The sequence below is a fragment of the Corvus moneduloides genome, chromosome 18 (genome assembly GCF_009650955.1).
Source record: "Corvus moneduloides isolate bCorMon1 chromosome 18, bCorMon1.pri, whole genome shotgun sequence".
In the NCBI taxonomy this organism is placed as follows: domain Eukaryota; kingdom Metazoa; phylum Chordata; class Aves; order Passeriformes; family Corvidae; genus Corvus; species Corvus moneduloides.
In genome coordinates, this window is record NC_045493.1 from 4,306,514 (window position 1) to 4,325,492 (window position 18,979).

The window sequence follows — 18,979 nt, forward strand, 5'->3', positions numbered from 1 at the left end:
AACACAGATTTCTTCCCTGCAACTGCAACTCCTGTCAGCTACACCTCCTATTAGTGTGTGGTGCCTCAAGCACTCTGAAGCCCCTCCAGAAAACTCAGTGACTTGTGACTGGGAGTTCTCACCTCTGCAGTAGGTTTCCAGACTCGGTTTTATGACCAGGGATGAAAGATGACATTGCTACTTCAGCAGAGGAATCCCCGTGCTTGTATTGCATCCCAGGAAAAACATACATCTCTTCAGACACACCCGTCTTCCTTGGCATTCACAGCCTTATTACCAAGAGTATCACAATACATATTGACTTTTGTTCTTAACAGCCCCATTCTAGAGAGATTACTCCATTCCACAGCTAAGGATACAAAGGCATTCGGTGGCTGAACTGGGAATTCAGTGCTGGTTTCAAGTTCAAGTTCAAGTTCAGAGTGCTGCTCACTGGACAAATCTCTGGACACTTTTTCTACTTGGCAGAGAAGTGTGAGTTGTCAGATATGAAAGAATACTGAGGTCTTCAGACAGAGTCACAGATATATGTATCACAGACTAGTATCTTTGTCAATAAAAGTAGCATAAAAACAAAGCAAGCTAGGTCAGCTCTTCTGTTGGTCTCAAAAGAACACCCAATTATTAGAGTCAGCATAATCATCTTTAGTAACTAAGCTGTTTTGGAAGCTGAATAGTTTGTTCCAAATGCCACATAGACAGCTCTTGCTACTGGCAGAAGCGGACTGTGAATCAGAGCCCGAAGTCTGATGCAAGAGAAATTTGGGCGTCTCAAGCTGATTTCCCCAGCAGAGAACAACCCTGTTAATTTGAGAAAGTCCCCTGCCTGCTTTCTCTCTGAGTAATTAAGAGTGAAATCCTCCTCTCAGTGACCCCAATGCTCTCAGCCTAGGCTGATTTACACATGAAAGGAACCCTCTGAGGGGCTTTCTCCCTTTCACATTCACAACCAGGCAGGACCTATAAATAAAACCTTTCTGAAAACAGGAGCTTTCAAAAAGGTCTGTGTATGTGCACAAATGTGTATGAGAGAAAGGGAATGGCTGTGTGCACTCGAGGGTGTGTGTTTGCATGCGTATGTGAGGCGTGGGTAAGAAGAATGTGCATTCACACACCAGCCCTCATGCAAACAAGTGTACTCAGAAAAGCATCTGCATGGATATGGGAGCGTGCACAGGTGCTGGGGGCACTTACAGGAGCCAGAAGGCATATCCAGGCTGGTTTCCAGCTAGCACAATCCCAGGGGTTTGCCCCAGTCAGCTGAGTCATTCTAGAGTTACACATGGAAAAGCGAGAGCAGATTCAGACCCAATTGTGCATGAGACCATGCTTGTGATGCACTTTCCCTCCACAAAGCAGTAAAGTACTTAGAGGACAAACACCAGTGGTTTACACTGCTTTGGCTTTAACGAGGGAGGTAGCATAGACTCAGGTCTCAGGGTGTGTGTTCCTATGATTTTGACAGAAGGTGGGGTTTTTAAACGGCCACATATTCTCAGCTGCTTGGGAGAGAGAGTAGTGTTGCATTTTCCAGGGCTGTCATTGCTCAAAAGTAATTTTTAGTTTTCTGGAACATTAAACCCCTCAAAGTTTGAAAAACAAACAGCAAGACAGATGACCCGAAAATGAAGGTCAGGAAATCAAAAGGACTATGACTGCCTTTACAGTAGTTATAAACACAAAAATGCCTAGATATGTATCTGAACTATCCCTCCCCTACTGTCCTGTTCATCCATGTGGCTACAAAGTCAGGATCTCTCCCCTTCCATGAGGCCTGCGGAGGACTCTACATAACTTCCAGGAAACTTGGCAGTTACTGTGACCCTGCCCTAATACAAAACAGGTGACAAGGAGCTCAGAGCCAAGCCAGGACAGACCATAGGAATTCACAAAGCAAGTTCTGCTCTGTGGGTCTTTGCCCCTGTAAGAGGTGGCTTTTTAAGACCTGGCTAAATGATAATTTCACAACTGCAAATTATTCTACTCCACTACTCCTGACCAGCTGAATCATTTGCTTTACTGAAACTGTGCCTGTGCCATATGCTAATGCTAGCAATCGGGATGTAGGTATGTTAGAACCACTGCAGCTGCTCCACTGCTTGATGGAAGACTCCAGGGTGTGAGAGGGGGGCAGGAGCGGTGCTGCACCCTTCTGACTTCATCGCTGCTAATCGCAGCTCTTGGATCTCTCTCTCTCTCCACCCCTCCCCCCCCCGCCCGCCAATTCTTATGCAAACATTTAGAAGAAGTAGGCAGAAAAAAAGGCACAAATCAGGAGACATAAAGAGTGCGAAGCCTCACAGGAGCGCACAAAGCACAAAATGTCTCTTCTGCTCATTCAAAAGACTTCCCAGCTCCTTGCACTAGGCAGGAGTGTGTGAGCACGGATTCAGAGCTCCCCTCCCACTGAGCTCGGAGCTAAAGCCCTCCCCCAGTTCCCAGGGTCTTCAAATGAAGATTTGCATAGTTGTTCCAGATCATTCCTGAGAGAAGGGACAATGGCTCTCTCAACGTCCTCTTCCCCCCATCCTTCCCTCCCAAAGCTGATAAAGCCCTGGTGAAAAGGGGAACAAAGGATTTACAGATGTCAGAATATTGATTTCTGCCATTCCAGGACTACAGGGAGAAGATGAAGAAAACTTTTGCCCCCAGAAACTCTCTGAAGTTTGAGACACAGACGCTATCTCTGCAGCACGAATTCCGCGTTTGTTAAGACAGTATCCGATGGAGACAATATTGCTATTCGAGAAGGATGAGCAGGACCCTGAAAACGCGAAAATGCTGGGGGATGAGATTACAGCCTCCAATCCCAGAGAGCGCATTTTGTTGTTCCCAGACCTGAACGGAGAGGCACTTCCAGTGAAAGCAGTTTGCCACCAGGCGGGCCGGGCCGGCATTGCTCTGAGCGCCGGAGATACAGCCCTCCCATCTCATCGTGACTCATGCTGGTATCCGTGCCCTCTCTCTGCCACCCACCACTGCAGCTGGGAAAAGTAACAGAAAGAAAGGTGAGAGACGAGTCTTTGGCAAGTGACCTTTGATTCTAAATCAGAGTGGAATGGAGGTTCTTAAAACTCACTACATTTAGGACCATTACCTGAAAGCCAAAGCTTTCTGCTCCCACAAGCATTTCTGTGCACAGTCCATATAAACCCGAGCTTGCTTTTGCACAACAAACATTCTTTTTCACCGTAGTGTGTCAGCTTCCCCTCTACTGAACTCCACCTCTACCAGCTTGCTGCAATCATTCAAATTGTGCTAAACAGAACAGCGACATGATCCAAAGTGTCACATGTCACTGCTGCACACCCAGCAGGAGAGGAGTACTGGGCAGCCAAGTCAGGTTACAGGAGTTCTGGCCTGACCTCCACCTGTCCCACCACTACTCTGAAACACCCTTCTCTTGGTGACTGGATACTACCACTTTATAGACTTTTTTTTTTTTTTTTTTTTTTCAGAGATAACTTTGTAGCATTTCTGCACTCAGAAAATTCCTGGGATGCTGGATCTTTTGTAAAAATGTACCTGTTGAAAATTCCTCAAAATGCTGGATTTAGGCCTGGATTTTTAAAGGTGATCAGCTATTTTCTAAATCAAGCTCTAGGCCCTCAGGTCAGCTTGGGGAAAACCCACCTGAAGCCCTTTCTGCAAGGCACAATAGTGAGTACAAGAGGGGTTTCCCATGCCATGGGTCAGTAATTCAGACAGAGCTCCAGAGCCAGAGTTGACTGTTCACTCATTTTCCACACACCTTTGTAAAAACACATGCTGTCAGGAGGACTGCAGTCATCACAGTGATAATAACCATCACATATTGCACAGTTAAACACATTTCATACAACTACATCAAAACATTATTCACAGTACTCTTAAAATATCTAGGTTTCTTTCAATACCTGCCTGTCTTCCCTCAACTAAAAGAAATTATTCTTCTGGAATATTTTGTGTCTTCCAGCAGTCACTCCTAATTTACATTTAAAGATGTGAATCAGACCCACTAGACTCCTGATACACCTCATACAGAGATTAATCACAGCTGTTGGAATTATAAAGACTAAGACAGACTCATTTTAAATCAGTCTATCGCAGACTATAATGAACCTCCTACCATGCTCAGGTTCAGGACAGACTCAAACCCCATTTTCAGTTGCTCTCCATTAGCCCCTTGGAGCTCCATGGGTAGGACAAGGTGCACTTGGGACAGTTATGCTAAGAGTTGCCACTACTGCCTTCTCCAAAGAGCATTTTCCAGACTGTTGGAGGAGTAAGGGTGTCAGAGAGAACTAGGGAGAAGCAAACCTTGGCTGCTCTCACCTCCTGCTGAACACTTGTATGTTGTGTTTTGAGGCTGCTGCAGCAGCAGCACATCTCACAAATTTGTTTTATTTTAGAGAGAATTTTTCCTCATCCTAGACAGATGTTTTCTTGTTTTGCTGATTCTTTGTTTTCTCTCATCGTAAACATTAGTGTCTGTTGCTTACTTAAAGTTCTTTTTGCTACAAACAAGAGTAGTTTTGCTTACGTAGCTCCCACTACAAATTTGCTTTAGGATACAGAACTTAATCTTGGTTTCATCACTGAAATATTGTACAAAATAATTCTCGGATCTTCTGTTCCCCCCAAAAAACACATGCAAATTACTTTTAAATTAAAAGTCTGATATATTAGATGTCCCATAAGCCCGAATCCAAAGGATGAAGGTGTGGAAAGGCAAAATCTACCTCCAGTGTGGATTTAGCAAAGCAGGTGTGTGTGCACATGGCAAGCCCCAGTGGTTTGAGGGCTGTTTTGTACAAAATGAATCATGTCCATGATGACAGAACAGTTCTGCAGATACACACAGTACCACCTGGGAATAACTTCTTTCAGTATGGAAGCAAAGCTGTCCTTAAAATTATTTATTAAATAAAATAATATTAAAACAAATTACTGGAAGAGCTAATTGTAATTAAAAAATAAAATAAGAGAAGAACAGAGAAACCAAAGCACTTTTAACAGTTTACAGTGCCCAGATACAGTAAACAACTGTAGCAGTATTTTCATGCCAAAGTGTGTTTCACAACAGCCTTCCAAGGTTCTGGCTATCTTACCGTTCCTTTATGCCATATAGTAAATTGGACACAAGCCCTGCTCTAGGTGAAAAAGGGTAAAGAAATCCTGCTCCCCAGTAGCAAACACAGCTTCCCACCATCTAACAGCCATGCCACACTGCATGCCTTGGTCTTGGCAAAAGAGAAGTGACCAATTCCATGGGACCAAGGTGTGCACATTACCAACAAACCTCCTCCTTCCAACAACAACTGAACCTTATTTGGAGTAAAACACAATTCCTTCATGTCATTCTTCTCAGACCAGCCCCTACCACTGTCCTTCACAACAGCTAAGTTTCTTTGCTTTTCTGCTGTTACAGTTTCTACATCCACCATGGGAACCCTCATCATTGCTTGATGCTTTAAGTGCTGAAAAATGTACTCTATACCTACACAGCTTCTGCTGAAAGTCAAACAGCTAACCATAAGGCTCCAATAAAGAACTAAAAGAGAACCTAGATATTTGTTATTTTTTTCCTGGAAATCTTGTCTTCATTCAAGTGATGTTAATTTTTCAATAGAATCATCCCAGGAATACATGTAATTAAAAACACAATCGTGGTAACAGAACTGCCCCACTTGAGGGGCCCCTTGATCCCCTCATGCCTGGGACATCGCCACAGCTCTCCCTGTCTTCACATCCCCAGGACTTCTCACTCTTTTAACTACTTATCACTCTCTACTTGACAGGAGGTTGTAGGCAGGTGAGGATCAGCCTCTTCTCCCAGGCACTAGGAACAGGACAAGAGGAAATAGCCTCCAGCTGCACCAGGGGAGGTTTAGCTTGGGCACCAGGAGTCATTTCTCCACAGAAAGTGTGATCAGACATTGGAATGGGCTACCCAGGGAGGTGGTGGAATCACCATCCCTGGAGGTGTTTAAGAAAAAGCTGGACGTGGCACTAAGTGCCATGGTCTGGTTGACACGGTGATATTCCGTCATAGGACGGATACGACGCTCTCAGAGGCCACCACCCACCTAAGCGAGTCTGCGTCTCTGTCACCGCCCCCCGCACAAGCTCCACAAACCCCGACCGGCCTCGCTCCGCCCTCAACACCAAGAAGGCGCCGGCCCGCCCCTCAGGACACCCCGCGCGTGACGTCACTGCCCCGCCCCTCCCGCCCAGGTCGGCGCGTGCGCGCGGGAGGCCCTGTTCAAGGTCAGCGCGGCCGCTGCCGCCGTCGGTTCCGCCCAGCGCGGTTCCGGTTCCGGTGTGCGGACGGGGAGGACATGGCGGCGCTCGGACGGGTGTCCCGCCTGCTGCTCGGCGCCGCTGCCCCGCGCTCCCCCCCGGCGCGCGGCATGGCGGCCGCGGCACACGAGGGCGGCGGAGGTAACGGGGCTCTGCGGGGCGGGGGCGGAGCCAGGGCGCGCGGCGCTGCCCTTGACAGCCGGTGCCCTTCGCTGGGGGAACGGGGCATAGCAGGCGCTTGGTGTGAGCCCCCGCCGGGGCACCGGGGCTTAAACCGTGAGCCCGGATCCCTGTTACAGACGGGGAGGAGACACGCGCTTGAGCGTGGGACACAGCGTTCATTAGCGCCTCGTTAATGCGCTAATTGTATTTAACGTGCTATCAGGTCAGTAATGCTAATGAAAATGGTGATTGTTGTTCTAATTGCTGTCCCGCTGCCCCCGCCCAGCCCGGATGTGGAAGACGTTGACCTTCGTGGTGGCGCTGCCCGGCGTGGCCGTGTGCATGCTGAACTCCTACCTGAACGCACAGCACGGGGAGCACGAGAGGCCCGAGTTTGTGCCCTACACCCACCTTAGGATCAGGACCAAGGTACTTCCACCTGCAATGTTTAGGAGCCCTCGTTTCCTCCATGGCTGCAGAGCTTCCTCTGAGATTGTCACAGCATTTCTTTTTCATTTGCTACATTGGCTGTGATATCAACTCATGGCTGTTTTTGAGGCAGTAAAAGTTTGTCACAGCTCTGATGAAGTACCCATGGTATTCACAGGCCTTCCCACCTCAAAGTGATCCTCCCAATGTCTTGCTGAAAAGTTTTCAGTCCTAAAGCTGCTGTACTTAAACTAATACAGATCTAAAAGCTAGCAGTGGAGATGCTAAATACTCAAACTTGGGGTCCTCATAATACAGCTTAAAGTTGATCTTTAAGTAAGAGCAAAGACTGTGCTGTTTATAGACTGTGACTCCCAGCCAGCTAAGGGAGACAGTTTTCCAACTCTTGCTTCCTATGTCCTGGGAGCCAGCTTGCTTAATTCACCAGCCTGTTGAGCTGTGTGATCATAAAATTATTTAGGTTTGAAAATACTTCCAAGATGGAATCTAGCCTGTGACTCATCTCCACCCTGTCAACCACATCATGGCACTAAGTGCTACCTCTAGTCTATACCTAAACACCTCCAGGGATGGTGAGCCCAGCAGCCTGGGCAATGTATCCCAACGTTTAACAACCCCTTCTGTGACGAAATTCCTCCTGATGTCCAGCCTAAACCTTCCCTGGCACAGCTTGAGGCTATTTCCTCTTGTTCTGTCACTAATGGCCTGGGAGAATTGATGTTTGAGTCTGTATTGCTCTTGGTTTCTGATGCTTGAGGGATTGTTCAGGAGCTGCCACTGGCTTATTTTCTTTCTTCTTTCAACAGCGTTTCCCCTGGGGTGATGGGAATAAAACTCTGTTTCACAATCCCCACACTAACCCTCTTCCAACTGGTTATGAAGATTAAAACCAAGATCCTGACCACAGCCAGAACTTTGGCTCTCCCCATCTTGAACGAGAAAGTTGAGTGGGATCCATCATTTCATGGGGTCATAGTTTCAGAAACTGCATTTCTTCTGTGATGAAGCTGAGTGGTGGTGGTCTCCATGTGTATTTGTGATGGGGTCCTTTAAATAAACAACTCTGGACATGAATTTCGGATTTGACTTTTTTTGTTAACCTGAATTCTTAGAAGTTTTTTAGTTCAGTGTTTGCATAAAGCATTAAGATTTCCCAGAGGACACAGTGTATGAGCAAAGGGGGTTGACTGCCTGAATGTTAACATATGTTCCTGTGTCTGATAACACAAACAACAGGAATGCACTTGGCATAGGACATGAATCAATTTCATATTCTTCATGTCTGGTTTAGCTGATGACTCTAAACTCACAGCCAGAACAGATATGTGGATTAAAATTCAATATATACTGAAGCACATTCTCCATCATCAGCTTTTACAGTATTTATTAACAGTCATGAAGGTGGTCTTCTCTTGGTTCTTCTGGCAGATGGAGTGGCAGCAAAGATGTTGAGCTAAGCTCTGCCTTTACACTGTTCACCTTAAGCTCTGCCTTTACACTGTTCACCTTAAGCTCTGAAATTTTCAGGTACATCAGCACATATCTTGCTCACCACTCTGCTTTCCATAAAGCTGCAGTCTGCACCAAAGTCTCTCACACAGGTTTTGCAGAAGAAAACACAATTTTGGCTCTACTGCTTATGTCTGTATAATGTGTACTGTGTCATGCAGAAGCTGCTTAAAGTAGAAGGGATTAATGAGCCAACAGCCTGGGCCTGTGCCAGTACAACCTTAATTTTCAAGTTTTTGCTCGCTACAAGTCAACCATTTCCCAGTTCTTTCTATAACTTCTGTATTTTTTGGACGGTATGAAACTGAGCTCTCTCTCAGCTACCATTAATTTGGTTCTTCCCAAAAGGTAGATTGCAGCAGCTGCTTTGGCATCTTGCTGTTGAAAGGAGTGGTGGATAGCAAGAGAGAATCTCAGAGTGGGTACTGCAGGATGTCCTTCCCCATGTTTCCATATGATTTTTTTCATCTGCTTACCAGTAAAAGATTGCTGAGAAAAGTTTTGCTGTGTTGAAAGTACAAGGCACTGATGGGCACAGTTGTTTTAAAGCTGACAAAATCACATTACATGTAGCCCTACATGAAGATCACAGAAGAGCAAACTGGTTTTGTGTGTTACTCCTTAAAAAAGAAAACCTACATAATTAACTGTCTTCAGAATGCTATTTATAGATCATTCCCTTAGATCACTGTTTTCATTTATATCTGAGTCACACAGCACTTTGCCAACAGCTTGTTTCTTCAGTGCTATGTTTACCCCCTGTGCTGACACTAGGAGCTCTCTGCACCTGAGAACAGGAGTGTGGCTCACCTGAATATGTGACTGACATAGGAACAACAGCCTCAGGCTGCAGCAGTTCCTGATGCTTTGCACAAGGCCCACAGAACTGTGGGGGTCTGTGAGGGGGCTGTGGTGCAGGCAGGCCAACTATAATGTTTGAGAACTGCACCTTTTTTAGGCTTTTTAAAAAGTAAAACCTTTAAATAATTAGTAGAAATTAAAAGCAGAGAGTGAAGCTTTCTTTTTTCCTCACTCTAATTCTAGAATTAGGAAGCTGACCGATCTTTTGTCCCCAGGCCGTAATATCTTTTACTCTTCCACCTGTGTTGGTGTAAGTAGGGGAGCAAGCTTTGTGCCATCCCTGTCTGAGGATCAAACCACATGAATGTGTAAAGCTAAAGGAGAGAGAATTCAAGTTTGTGGTTGCGTCAGTACCTCAGAAAAGGTTGAAGTAACCTCTGCATTAAAAGTCTTCTCTTCAGCTTCTGAGCAGGCCAGCTCTGTCACTCCTAGAGGTCACAATCAGACTCTACTGCACAGTTACCTACTTGAACAAAATATAACCTGGTTGTATTTATTTTAGCCAAGCTGTTGCAGGTCCAGTAGTGCTTTTAAACCATCTCTCTTGCTGACACAGAACAGTGCTTAAGCCCTTCAGCTTTCAGGATCACATGAAACCAACTTCACCAAAATTCAGCAGCATAGAGATGACACAAAGTATATCAACTCCCTCCATATTCTTCTTAAACACTTTCAAGTGTTATATAAATAAGCAAAAGAAATCAGCCACAAAGAAACTATCTCAGCCCACTCCAACCCATTCCCCCATTACATTCAGTAGGAAGTTAGTTCACATGGATTTTTAAGCCATTAGATGCTGAACCACCAACAACTTTCACTGGAAAGGAGGCAGCAGTTAGCACATGATCCAGTCTTTTTTTTCCTTTTAACTGTTTGTTTTCACAAGCAGAGAACATTTCTCACTTCCTATAAGAGAGTTAACAAAGGTCTTCTCCAGGTGGCATCCACGGTACACCTGGTGATGGTGCTTAGTCCAAAGGCTTGTATTAGGGACTCCACCCGTACAGCCAACATCAAGAGGAGTTTTCAGTTTTTCCTTTACTCGGGCCCATGAACTCCAGGCCCTCAATGGGTATGTCCTTCTCCTTGATTGCTTTCTGAAAAGAGGAAAAAAGAAAACCAAATAATTCAACTTGACGCTTCGTTATAGGGCTACATGATGTAATCTTTGGTACAAAACACAGAATCACAGGATCAATTAGGTTGTAAAACACCTCTGAGATCATTGAGTCCGACCTATGACCCAACAGCATCACGTCAACCAGACCATGGCCATGCCCAGTCTTTCCTTAAATGCCTTCAGGGACACTGACTCCACCACCTCCCTGGGCAGCCCATTCCAATGTCTGATCACCCCTTCTGTGAAAAAATTCCTCCTGATGTTCTACCTAAACCTCCCTGGTGCAGCTTAAGTCTATAACCTCTTGTCCTATCGCTTGTTGCCTGAATAGAAATTATCTAAAAAGAAATGACCTAGAAAAAGTAGTCTTAAAGCTGGTTTGAATAAAGCTTCAGTGTTAATGAAGGACGTACTGAGAACTCACTGAACTATAGTCCGGATCGTATAACAGAAACGTGCTGCAGCCTCTACAGAAGCAGCCTTAAGAACTTACGTACAATAAAATTAGGAGACACCTGTAAAATATTCCATGTCATGATCGACAAAGGGCGAGATAAACCCAGAGCTGCGTGTCGGGGTCACTGGTGAAGGCTGAGGCTGCTCCTGGGGTACCAGCACGCCGGTAAGAAGGGTCAGAGCGGGGGAAGGACGCTCGGGCAGGGAGCGAAGGGGGCCCGGGGCCCCGGGGCCGGACGCACCTGCACGCAAAGTTGGTAGCGCTTGAAGAGCTGCCCGCAGGGGTCGCCGGCGCTGTCGCCCTTGAGGAACTTCTCGGCGAACCAGCGGTTGAAACACTGGTCGTACTCGCGCTTCAGCTCCGTGCACGCCTCGCCCACGCTGTTCATCGCGACGGCCGCGCCGGGACGGGCCGGGCGCGCCGCCGAGTGACGCGCGTCCGGCGCGCGGGTGACGCCACGCGCGGATATGTGAGGTCACGCGGCGGTGGCGCAATGCGAGCGCTGTCCCTCGAGCGGTGGCTCCGCGCCTGGCGGGCCCTTCCGCGACGCCCCTCACGCCCGGCGAGGTGGCACAGCGGGCACCGGCCGCAGGTACCGCCGCGGAGCCGGTTTGCCCCTCGCGAGGCAGGACAGTAGAAACAGGATAAAACAAGGGTTAATTTTCCACGAAAGTAACAGGAACCAGCGGGTCCCTACCAGTAGGTTGGATTTGATGACCTTAAAGGTCTTTTCCACCCTTAACGATTTTAGGATTTTTTGGTAAACTCTGGGTTTGACGTATAATAAGTTATTTCTTAAAAGAAAGTAGCACTATTAAACTTGTTAATTTCTGACTTTTTTGTCCATATTGGTGCTTTTGTGCAGCAGAAAGTGTCGGTGGAAGTGCTGGACCACTTGGAGCACCTGGCCCTGGTGGATTTCCGGGATTCGGAGGCCGTGGAGCGGCTGCAGAAAGCTGTCCAGTTTGCTGATCAGCTTCGTGAAGTAAACACCGACGGCGTGGAACCGATGGATTCAGTGCTGGAGGACAGGTGGTGTATCACAGCAGTCTCCTTTTATCTGTTAATGCATCAAGCTGTTAGCTTTTGTGACCTTTTTTCCCTGGGAATCATGATGCATGTGGCCACTTTGCTCAGAATGTCTTACTGTGCTTTTGTGGGGGATAAAGTTGTCACTGGGACATGATTTTTATGTGTGAGCAAAGTGAAGGTGAACTTCAGTTCTTTAATCTGTGTTAATTGTCACCCTGCTCCCCAAATACCTGCTAGTGGCATTCTTGGGTGCTTCAAAATGTTCCAGTACTTGTCGAAGTGTTTATTTAAGAGACCAAAACCAGGTTTAGACATAAGCCACCCTTCCTACCTCATATTTACAGAATAGCTGAAAGACAGCCAGTAACCTTTGTCCTTCAGATGTCTGTATCTTAGAGAAGATGATGTGACAGAAGGCAACTGCACCAAAGACCTGCTGGAAAATGCCAGAGAGAAAGTAGAGGAGTACTTTGTAGCTCCACCAGGTATTGACTTTCTTACAAAAATCTCTTAATCTCACCTGAATTAATCTGAAGAATATAACCTGCCATAGCTGCATTTACTTTCAGAAATACTAGTTAATAATAGGGAGTACTAAAATAAATTGCTGTAGCCATCTATGTAAAATAATGTGCAATTTATTGGTCCAGAAGCAGTACAGAGGCTGACCTGATTCTGAAGTTCTGCACATGTTGTGAAATTCCTTAGAGGAAGTCAGACAGGACTTACTTTCCTGACTTTCTCAGGATATTTAAGCTGCCTGTACATGGAGTAAACTGGAGAAGCACTTCCGTGCCAGAGTGTCCTGCCCACAAGGTAACTTACAGCTGGTCCCACACAACTTGTTTTTTGTTTTCTCTCAGGTAACATCCCTTTACCAAAGCTGGAAGAATGAGACACTTTTCTGCAGGGCTTTTAGTGACAGCCCAGAGCCCAAATGCCCTTTCAGTATTTTATTTGGGAAAGCAAAGTTTTGTGCAGTCACAGCTGAAACACCCTGGCACACCTTTTGGTCAAAAGAGCACTTGCAAGACAGAAGAATGAAGATGTTAAAGTCTAGTAGTGCTGCTGAAATATTCAATGTCTGTGCAGCTGGAAGGCAGCATGGCAGATGACCTTGGTGCTTTTATTTGGCAAAGTGAATTTGCTGTCTGGAGGTGAGAACAAACCCTTGTCCCACTCTGTGCAATTACTTCATTATTTGTTTAAGCATCCATAATATAGTCACATATATGCATAAAACATGTAATTACTATGATACCTGAATTCTTTCAGTGGTATTAAAATAAAGCCTTTGTTTAACACCACTAATCCAATCCTCTGCAAAGCTGTAACACTGTATTATTGCTTTAGTGTCAGACTTGTCAAGATTCAGACCCTGCAAATGCTGAAGTTTTACCAATATACAAGCTCAGCCTAAAAGAAATTTATAATGTGTATATAAATCATAACAAGGAAAGACTGTCAATCAATCAATATGATTGATACCACAATCATATTAGCAGATAATTCCCGCTTTGAGAAGTTCCCCCTTGTTCTATCCATTTTGGCCTCCTCCTTTGACCACCAGAGAGAATGGGGACGATATTATTTACATAGAAGAAGGAAGAGGAATTTGAAAGTGAACTGCATGGCTGCAGGAGCTTTTAACCCAAAATAGCATCAAGTAACTATTTAAAGGCACCAGCTAAACCAACAATTTGGACAAGATGATTCCACATTCCCAATGCAGCACAGGCCAAACTTAAAACTGCCAGTTCAGTGCTGCTCCCACACACTCCAGGGAGAGAACAGACTGCCTGATGCTTGTTCCCTGCAGCCCAAACTGCATTTGAAGTGGAAAACACACATTTCCTTAATGAAGGGGTTTGATGCAACTACACGAGTAAGGGCATTGCAACCTTGACTCAGACACCTGCAACCACCAAAACAGAAAAGCTCACAGACGGCGGATGAGCTGCCTGTGGGGCAGGGCGAGTCAGTGTCTTAGTGGGTCTAATGTGGTGGTGCTCAGCCCCACGGGATGGTGCTGAACCCCACTGGGCCCTGGCTGCACTTTGAGAGAGGGAGAGACACCCCTCATGTCCTGGTTCACCTGCATTCACTGCAGGACTCAGTAAATGGATCCAGTTTCTCTGGAGACCATGGAGATAACCTCACTTAAACCTGCTAACGTTTCCACCACAAATCTGTACATATAAAATTGGATTGGAAGCCCTTGCATATAAATCCCAGGTTTACAAAGAAAATTTCAATGTGGGGATTGCTTCACTTTTGTGGAAAGAAAAAGAAAATGGAAATTGTTTTATTGCTAATAATGATTATTTTATGTTTTGGTATTAACTAGGAGCCCCAGTAAAAATCTTTATTAATACAGTGATACATTGTGCAAGACAGACTAAAAAAACAGCTCACGCGAAAAGTGCTTACAGGCTAACCTCCATCTGTGAGAGGAATCTCATATGCCTTATCCATTACCCAGATTTCTTAAGCACCTCCTCTACCCCAGCTATCATCTCCTGTGTTTGTTCTGCATTTCCCTGCAGCTCTGTCCTGAGGGACACTGTAGTTTTATATTCCTGATTAACAAGTAGGACTCTAATGTCTCTCTGTAAAGCCATGTATCTCAGGCTTTAATGTTTCTCATTAATGACATGTATCTCACCCACACTGACGTTTCCTGCAGTCGTCATTGCAATTGTTCCTTCAGCAAACCATTTCTTAATAAATGCAGAGAAACTTGCCTGCAGCTACCAAACACAACCACCTCCTCAGAGATTCATGGGTATTTCTGAAGTTCAGTGTAAGCACTTGGAAGATTGTTAAATGGTTCCATTCTGTCAGCACAAAACTGTCCAATACTCAAAGAACTACTGCAAATGCTGCAGATACTGAACACAGTTCTGTAAATTAATTACTTACTGTGGCCGCAAGACCATTCAAAATTTCTTCAGATTTCTAGCACACAAAGTTGTGAACTGTATCTCTCCTAATTGGAATGCTAAAATCTGGGAGTCAGGAGTTACTCCTGAGATATTCTAGAGTGACAAAAGTATTACATTATCCAGTTTCAATATTTCTGGGGGCAGTATATTCTTCTGAGTGTTGCAGTGGGGATACTGCAACACGCATATATCAAACCAGGAGTCCCGTGGAAAGGAAATATATATGGACAGACAGATTCTTGCTAGATGTTTCAGAGATGTTTATTTCTCCAGCTGCATGGCCGGGGCTCTGCTGAGGAACTGTTCCAGTCACGGGACCAAGGGTCCCTCTGCCCGCACAGGGAACACAAACCAACCAGTGGGAACGAGGCTGAGCAGGGGCAGGGAAGCCCCGTGTCTGTGCCCTCAGGGCCCCTCTCCCAGGGCTCCATGGCAGGGGAGGGACCCCAACACCTCACCCGTTTTATTTTAATAAAAGGAGAATGAAAACAACTGGATAAACATAACAAGAACAGTTTCAAAACAAAACAAGCCGCCCTCCTGAGTCTTTAAATGTCCAATCAGATTCTGTGGAACATCTTAGGGCTGACAGAAGGGAGACAGGACTCTCTGAGCATGCTTTGTGGGGAAACTGAGGCAGGAGAGGGTTTAACTTCTTCCCTCCCCCTTTTCATCCCCCACTCGGCATTGGAAAGGGATTTTTGGGGAAACAATTGGCAAAAGCATGGTTTTGTGAGGGAAACCATGGATGAAAAAACGGATTGGGAATACACTGGGGGTAATAGGACATAGGGTAAAAGGGAAAGGTGGGATTAGGAAAGGGAGACTGTAGGGGGGGTTTACAAGGGAGATATTGTCTAACATGACTACGATTTTTAGCATATATACTGCCTTTCACAGAAACACCATCAGGCCCAGTGACTGCGATGCTTGTAACCCTTTTCTACCTCGTATAATTTTGAATTCCACTACCTCTCCATCTCCCAAGCTTGGGATGCATTTTTCAGGGTTATTCTTTTTAATAGCAGTTCTATGCACGAATATGTCTTGCTGGTTGTCACACCTTGTTATAAAACCATAATTTTGCTTAACATTATACCATTTTACTATCCCTAAGGTCTTAGTTACTATGATCTTTTCCTTTTTCCGAGTGGCTGCTGTTTTCTGTCTCGCTGCGTCTTTGCTCTCTCCTTCAGTCGCTCCCGTGTTGGAATTGTCGGAGCTGCTGGGCCGGGCCGGGCCGCGCCGCTCAGTTCTCCGTGCGTCGCCTCCTCTGGTCGCAGCTTCGCTGCCGATGCCGGGCGCTGTACCCACGTCTCGGCTGGGCCCCCGAGCGACAACCCCCCCGCGCCCTGCTCCAGCGTGCGTCTCGGCTGGGCGCGGCTCCGTTCTACCGCCACCGCCGCCAGCCGCCGCCCGCGCGCCGCCCCTCTCGGTCGGGCGTTCCCGGGGCTCGCTCCACCACGCGCTGCGCAGGGCCGGGCAGGCACCGCCGGGTCCCGCCGCTCCTCACTCCGCCGCCGACACTGCGGCTCGTGTGGCTCCGCCCGCGCGCGGGAACTGCCTCGCTGCTGCTCGCAGAGCGCTCGGCGCACGTGGCCTGGGCCGCACGGTCCCTGCGCCAGGCTTCCCTTCGCCAAGACACAGCTGACATTGCTCAACAGTCTCGGTAATTAAATAATATTCACGAAAATATTCTTCCATCGGCATATATTTTGACTCCAGTATTAACTGTGTCCAAACGGTTTTCCAAAAGCCCTTCGTAAGAATTAAATCCCAAGAAACACAGAAAAAGTTCTTAAACAACCATGCCAGGAAGTGTTTCAGTTCTTTTTGAGCTTGAATCAAGCTAAAATTTACAAATCGTTGTTCAAGAATCATTTTAAGTTTAAGATAAATGTCCATATGCGGCTCTGAGTGCCAAGAGTCTTCCCACGGTTCCTCCATAGTTTAGATATGGAATAGCAAAGCAAAACCAAGAAGAGGAATCCAAAGTTTCCAGGGTTTACTCACACAAATCAGTCGCTTAGGGATCGGGGATCGTTCTGCTCTCAATTCTCCACCATTATGTTGCAGTGGGGATACTGCAACACGCATATATCAAACCAGGAGTCCCGTGGAAAGGAAATATATATGGACAGACAGATTCTTGATAGCTGTTCCAGAGAGATGTTTATTTCTCCAGCCACATGGCCGGAGCTCTGCTGAGGAACTGTTCCAGTCACGGGACCAAGGGTCCTTCTGCCCGCGCAGGGAACACAAACCAACCAATGGGAACGAGGCTGAGCAGGGACAGGGACGCCCCGTGTCTGTGCCCTCAGGGCCCCTCTCCCAGGGCTACACGGCGGGGGAGGGACCCCAACATCTGAGGTTGCCTTAGAGTTTGCGAAAGCAAAGGGTTGCTTGCAGTTATGTTACTTTTGCTCTGAATGAGATTGAGCAGGTAACTACACTGTATGAATATGAAAAATATATACATTTCAAGTGAGGTAAATGCTCTTGAGGTGTTTTGGTTTTATTTTTTTTTTTAATTTCTACAAGGAAATCTGAGTCCTACCAAGCAGTATTTGAAAATTTATTTTAAGTCATCCTGTGCTGTTTGCTATAGACATGGTTCAGAGTCCTATTATTAACAGATCACCAGCTGTGGAAGACTCGAACAGCAATGTTCTATCTGCTGACAAGAGTGTAAGTAGAAAGTGCCCCAGGGAGAGTGAAACTAAGAAAACAGACCACTGGGGACCTACCAAAACATCTTGCTTCATTTAAACAAAAAAAGAAACCAAAACAAAACCAACCCAACCAACCAACCAAAATAACCCCCAAACCAAACACAAACAAAAAAAGGCAAGAGTTGCAGAAATAGTGAGGTCTGCAAAAGATGGTGTAAATGTCTGATAGATTTGTTTCACTAAAGGAATAAAGTTTGCAGCTGACTTGATCATACCCAGTGTCATAGGTTAGCAAGCATAGTCCCGGAAGGGACGTCCTTGCTAAGGGGTGCTTACAGTTTCCTCTGGGAACTGATAGAACCTATCAGTGGCCAGTTTGAATATGGACAATTCTCTAAGCCACTTAAAGTTGTGATCACCTCTGTGATCCACATTTAAGAATAGGCAAACTCCCCCTCCAAGCTCTCTCTCGTTTCCGGCGCTGGGACAGGTGGCTGCGGGCCCCGTGTGGGGGCCAGCGGGCCCGGCCAGGCCCTGCTTGGGCCAGGCCGGGCCGGGCCACGGCCATCCTGGAGTCAATGGACCTGTTCCAGCCATGGAACCCCCCCCACTGCCTTGCCGTGGGCAGCCAGAGCGGCTCGGCTCTCCCCCCTCTCCACTGCGATAAGAAAAATTCAACATTCCAGCTGCAAAGCTGCAAGGCCGAGGTGAGATTAACCCTTTTATTGCTGTGAAGAGCTGAAAACCTGAGGGAAGAGAGAGGAGATGCTTAAAGCTGAAATTCTGTTGTGAAGCTATGATATATCAGAGTATCCTGTTGTAATTTCATGAAGATATGGGGGTGGAGTGTTCAACTTGTAAGCAAAAGCACCTGCGCTGAGATAGGCAGATGCTGACGCAGCTGTAATTGCATGAGAAGTTTGGACAGGGAGAGATGAACCAGATGAGGACTTTTGCTCCAAACGGGAAAGGAGAAAACCTCAGTCCCTAGAGATACTCCCAGAGATAGTCCTAAAGATGAAGATGATGAAGACCCTTTGCTCCCAGGGAAGGAGAAGGGCCTCTGCTTTTGTTTCTGAACGGCTCAACCTTAAAATTGTACCCCAAAAAACTTCAAGAGTGGACCCTCGAAAGCAGTTGCGGGAAAAGCTGCAAGTCGGGGGAAAGGACTCACACGCAGGCAGAGAGACTCCTCTTCCTAAATGGACTGAACAATATTTGGAAGTGGGCGGCTGTCTCGTTGTGATAATGTTTTCATAGCATGAGCAAGAAGAGACTTCTCTTTCTAAATGGACTGAACAAGGTTATTATGGAAGTGGTAAACAGACTGAACATCTTAAGGGTTGTCTTTGAACATTGTCAGTGGGAGAAGGGAGGAAGGTGGGGGGAGGAGGAGAGTTCTGAAGGTGTGGTATAATTTTTTTCCTCTTTTAGGTCTGTTAATAAACTTCTTTATATTCTTTCAAGTTTGGTGCCTGTTTTGCATTTC

General features: G+C 46.3%; 3 protein-coding genes across 3 annotated transcripts; 2 read left to right on the forward strand and 1 right to left on the reverse strand.

Annotated features, from left to right (window-relative positions):
* The first annotated feature begins 6,277 nt into the window (after positions 1 to 6,277).
* Positions 6,278 to 7,968, forward strand: LOC116452997 (cytochrome c oxidase subunit 6A1, mitochondrial). Its single transcript, XM_032127971.1, has 3 exons — positions 6,278 to 6,423; positions 6,731 to 6,873; positions 7,701 to 7,968. Exons 1-3 carry the CDS (start codon positions 6,321 to 6,323, stop codon positions 7,779 to 7,781), a joined length of 327 nt encoding a protein of 108 aa, XP_031983862.1. The 5' UTR covers positions 6,278 to 6,320; the 3' UTR covers positions 7,782 to 7,968.
* Positions 7,969 to 9,723: 1,755 nt separating this feature from the next.
* TRIAP1 (TP53 regulated inhibitor of apoptosis 1) lies at positions 9,724 to 11,292 on the reverse strand. The gene is made up of 2 exons (XM_032127972.1): positions 11,083 to 11,292; positions 9,724 to 10,361 (listed from the first exon to the last, which is right to left on the reverse strand). The coding sequence occupies exons 1-2, from the start codon at positions 11,227 to 11,229 to the stop codon at positions 10,278 to 10,280; spliced, it is 231 nt and encodes a 76-aa protein (XP_031983863.1). The 5' UTR covers positions 11,230 to 11,292; the 3' UTR covers positions 9,724 to 10,277.
* Positions 11,293 to 11,299: 7 nt separating this feature from the next.
* GATC (glutamyl-tRNA amidotransferase subunit C) lies at positions 11,300 to 14,541 on the forward strand. The gene is made up of 4 exons (XM_032127970.1): positions 11,300 to 11,433; positions 11,707 to 11,873; positions 12,255 to 12,358; positions 12,737 to 14,541. Exons 1-4 carry the CDS (start codon positions 11,335 to 11,337, stop codon positions 12,766 to 12,768), a joined length of 402 nt encoding a protein of 133 aa, XP_031983861.1. The 5' UTR covers positions 11,300 to 11,334; the 3' UTR covers positions 12,769 to 14,541.
* Positions 14,542 to 18,979: the final 4,438 nt, after the last annotated feature.

Excerpts from the sequence above, each read along its gene's own strand:
- LOC116452997 (XM_032127971.1), top strand. The coding sequence starts at position 6,321 with ATGGCGGCGCTCGGACGGGTGTCCCGCCTGCTGCTCGGCGCCGCTGCC. Across the intron at positions 6,424-6,730 it reads GGCACACGAGGGCGGCGGAG|CCCGGATGTGGAAGACGTTG; the intron begins GTAACGGGGCTC and ends GCCCCCGCCCAG. Across the intron at positions 6,874-7,700 it reads ACCTTAGGATCAGGACCAAG|CGTTTCCCCTGGGGTGATGG; the intron begins GTACTTCCACCT and ends TTCTTTCAACAG.
- TRIAP1 (XM_032127972.1), bottom strand. The coding sequence starts at position 11,229 with ATGAACAGCGTGGGCGAGGCGTGCACGGAGCTGAAGCGCGAGTACGAC. Across the intron at positions 10,362-11,082 it reads GCTACCAACTTTGCGTGCAG|AAAGCAATCAAGGAGAAGGA; the intron begins GTGCGTCCGGCC and ends TCCTCTTTTCAG.
- GATC (XM_032127970.1), top strand. The coding sequence starts at position 11,335 with ATGCGAGCGCTGTCCCTCGAGCGGTGGCTCCGCGCCTGGCGGGCCCTT. Across the intron at positions 11,434-11,706 it reads ACAGCGGGCACCGGCCGCAG|CAGAAAGTGTCGGTGGAAGT; the intron begins GTACCGCCGCGG and ends GCTTTTGTGCAG. Across the intron at positions 12,359-12,736 it reads GTACTTTGTAGCTCCACCAG|GTAACATCCCTTTACCAAAG; the intron begins GTATTGACTTTC and ends GTTTTCTCTCAG.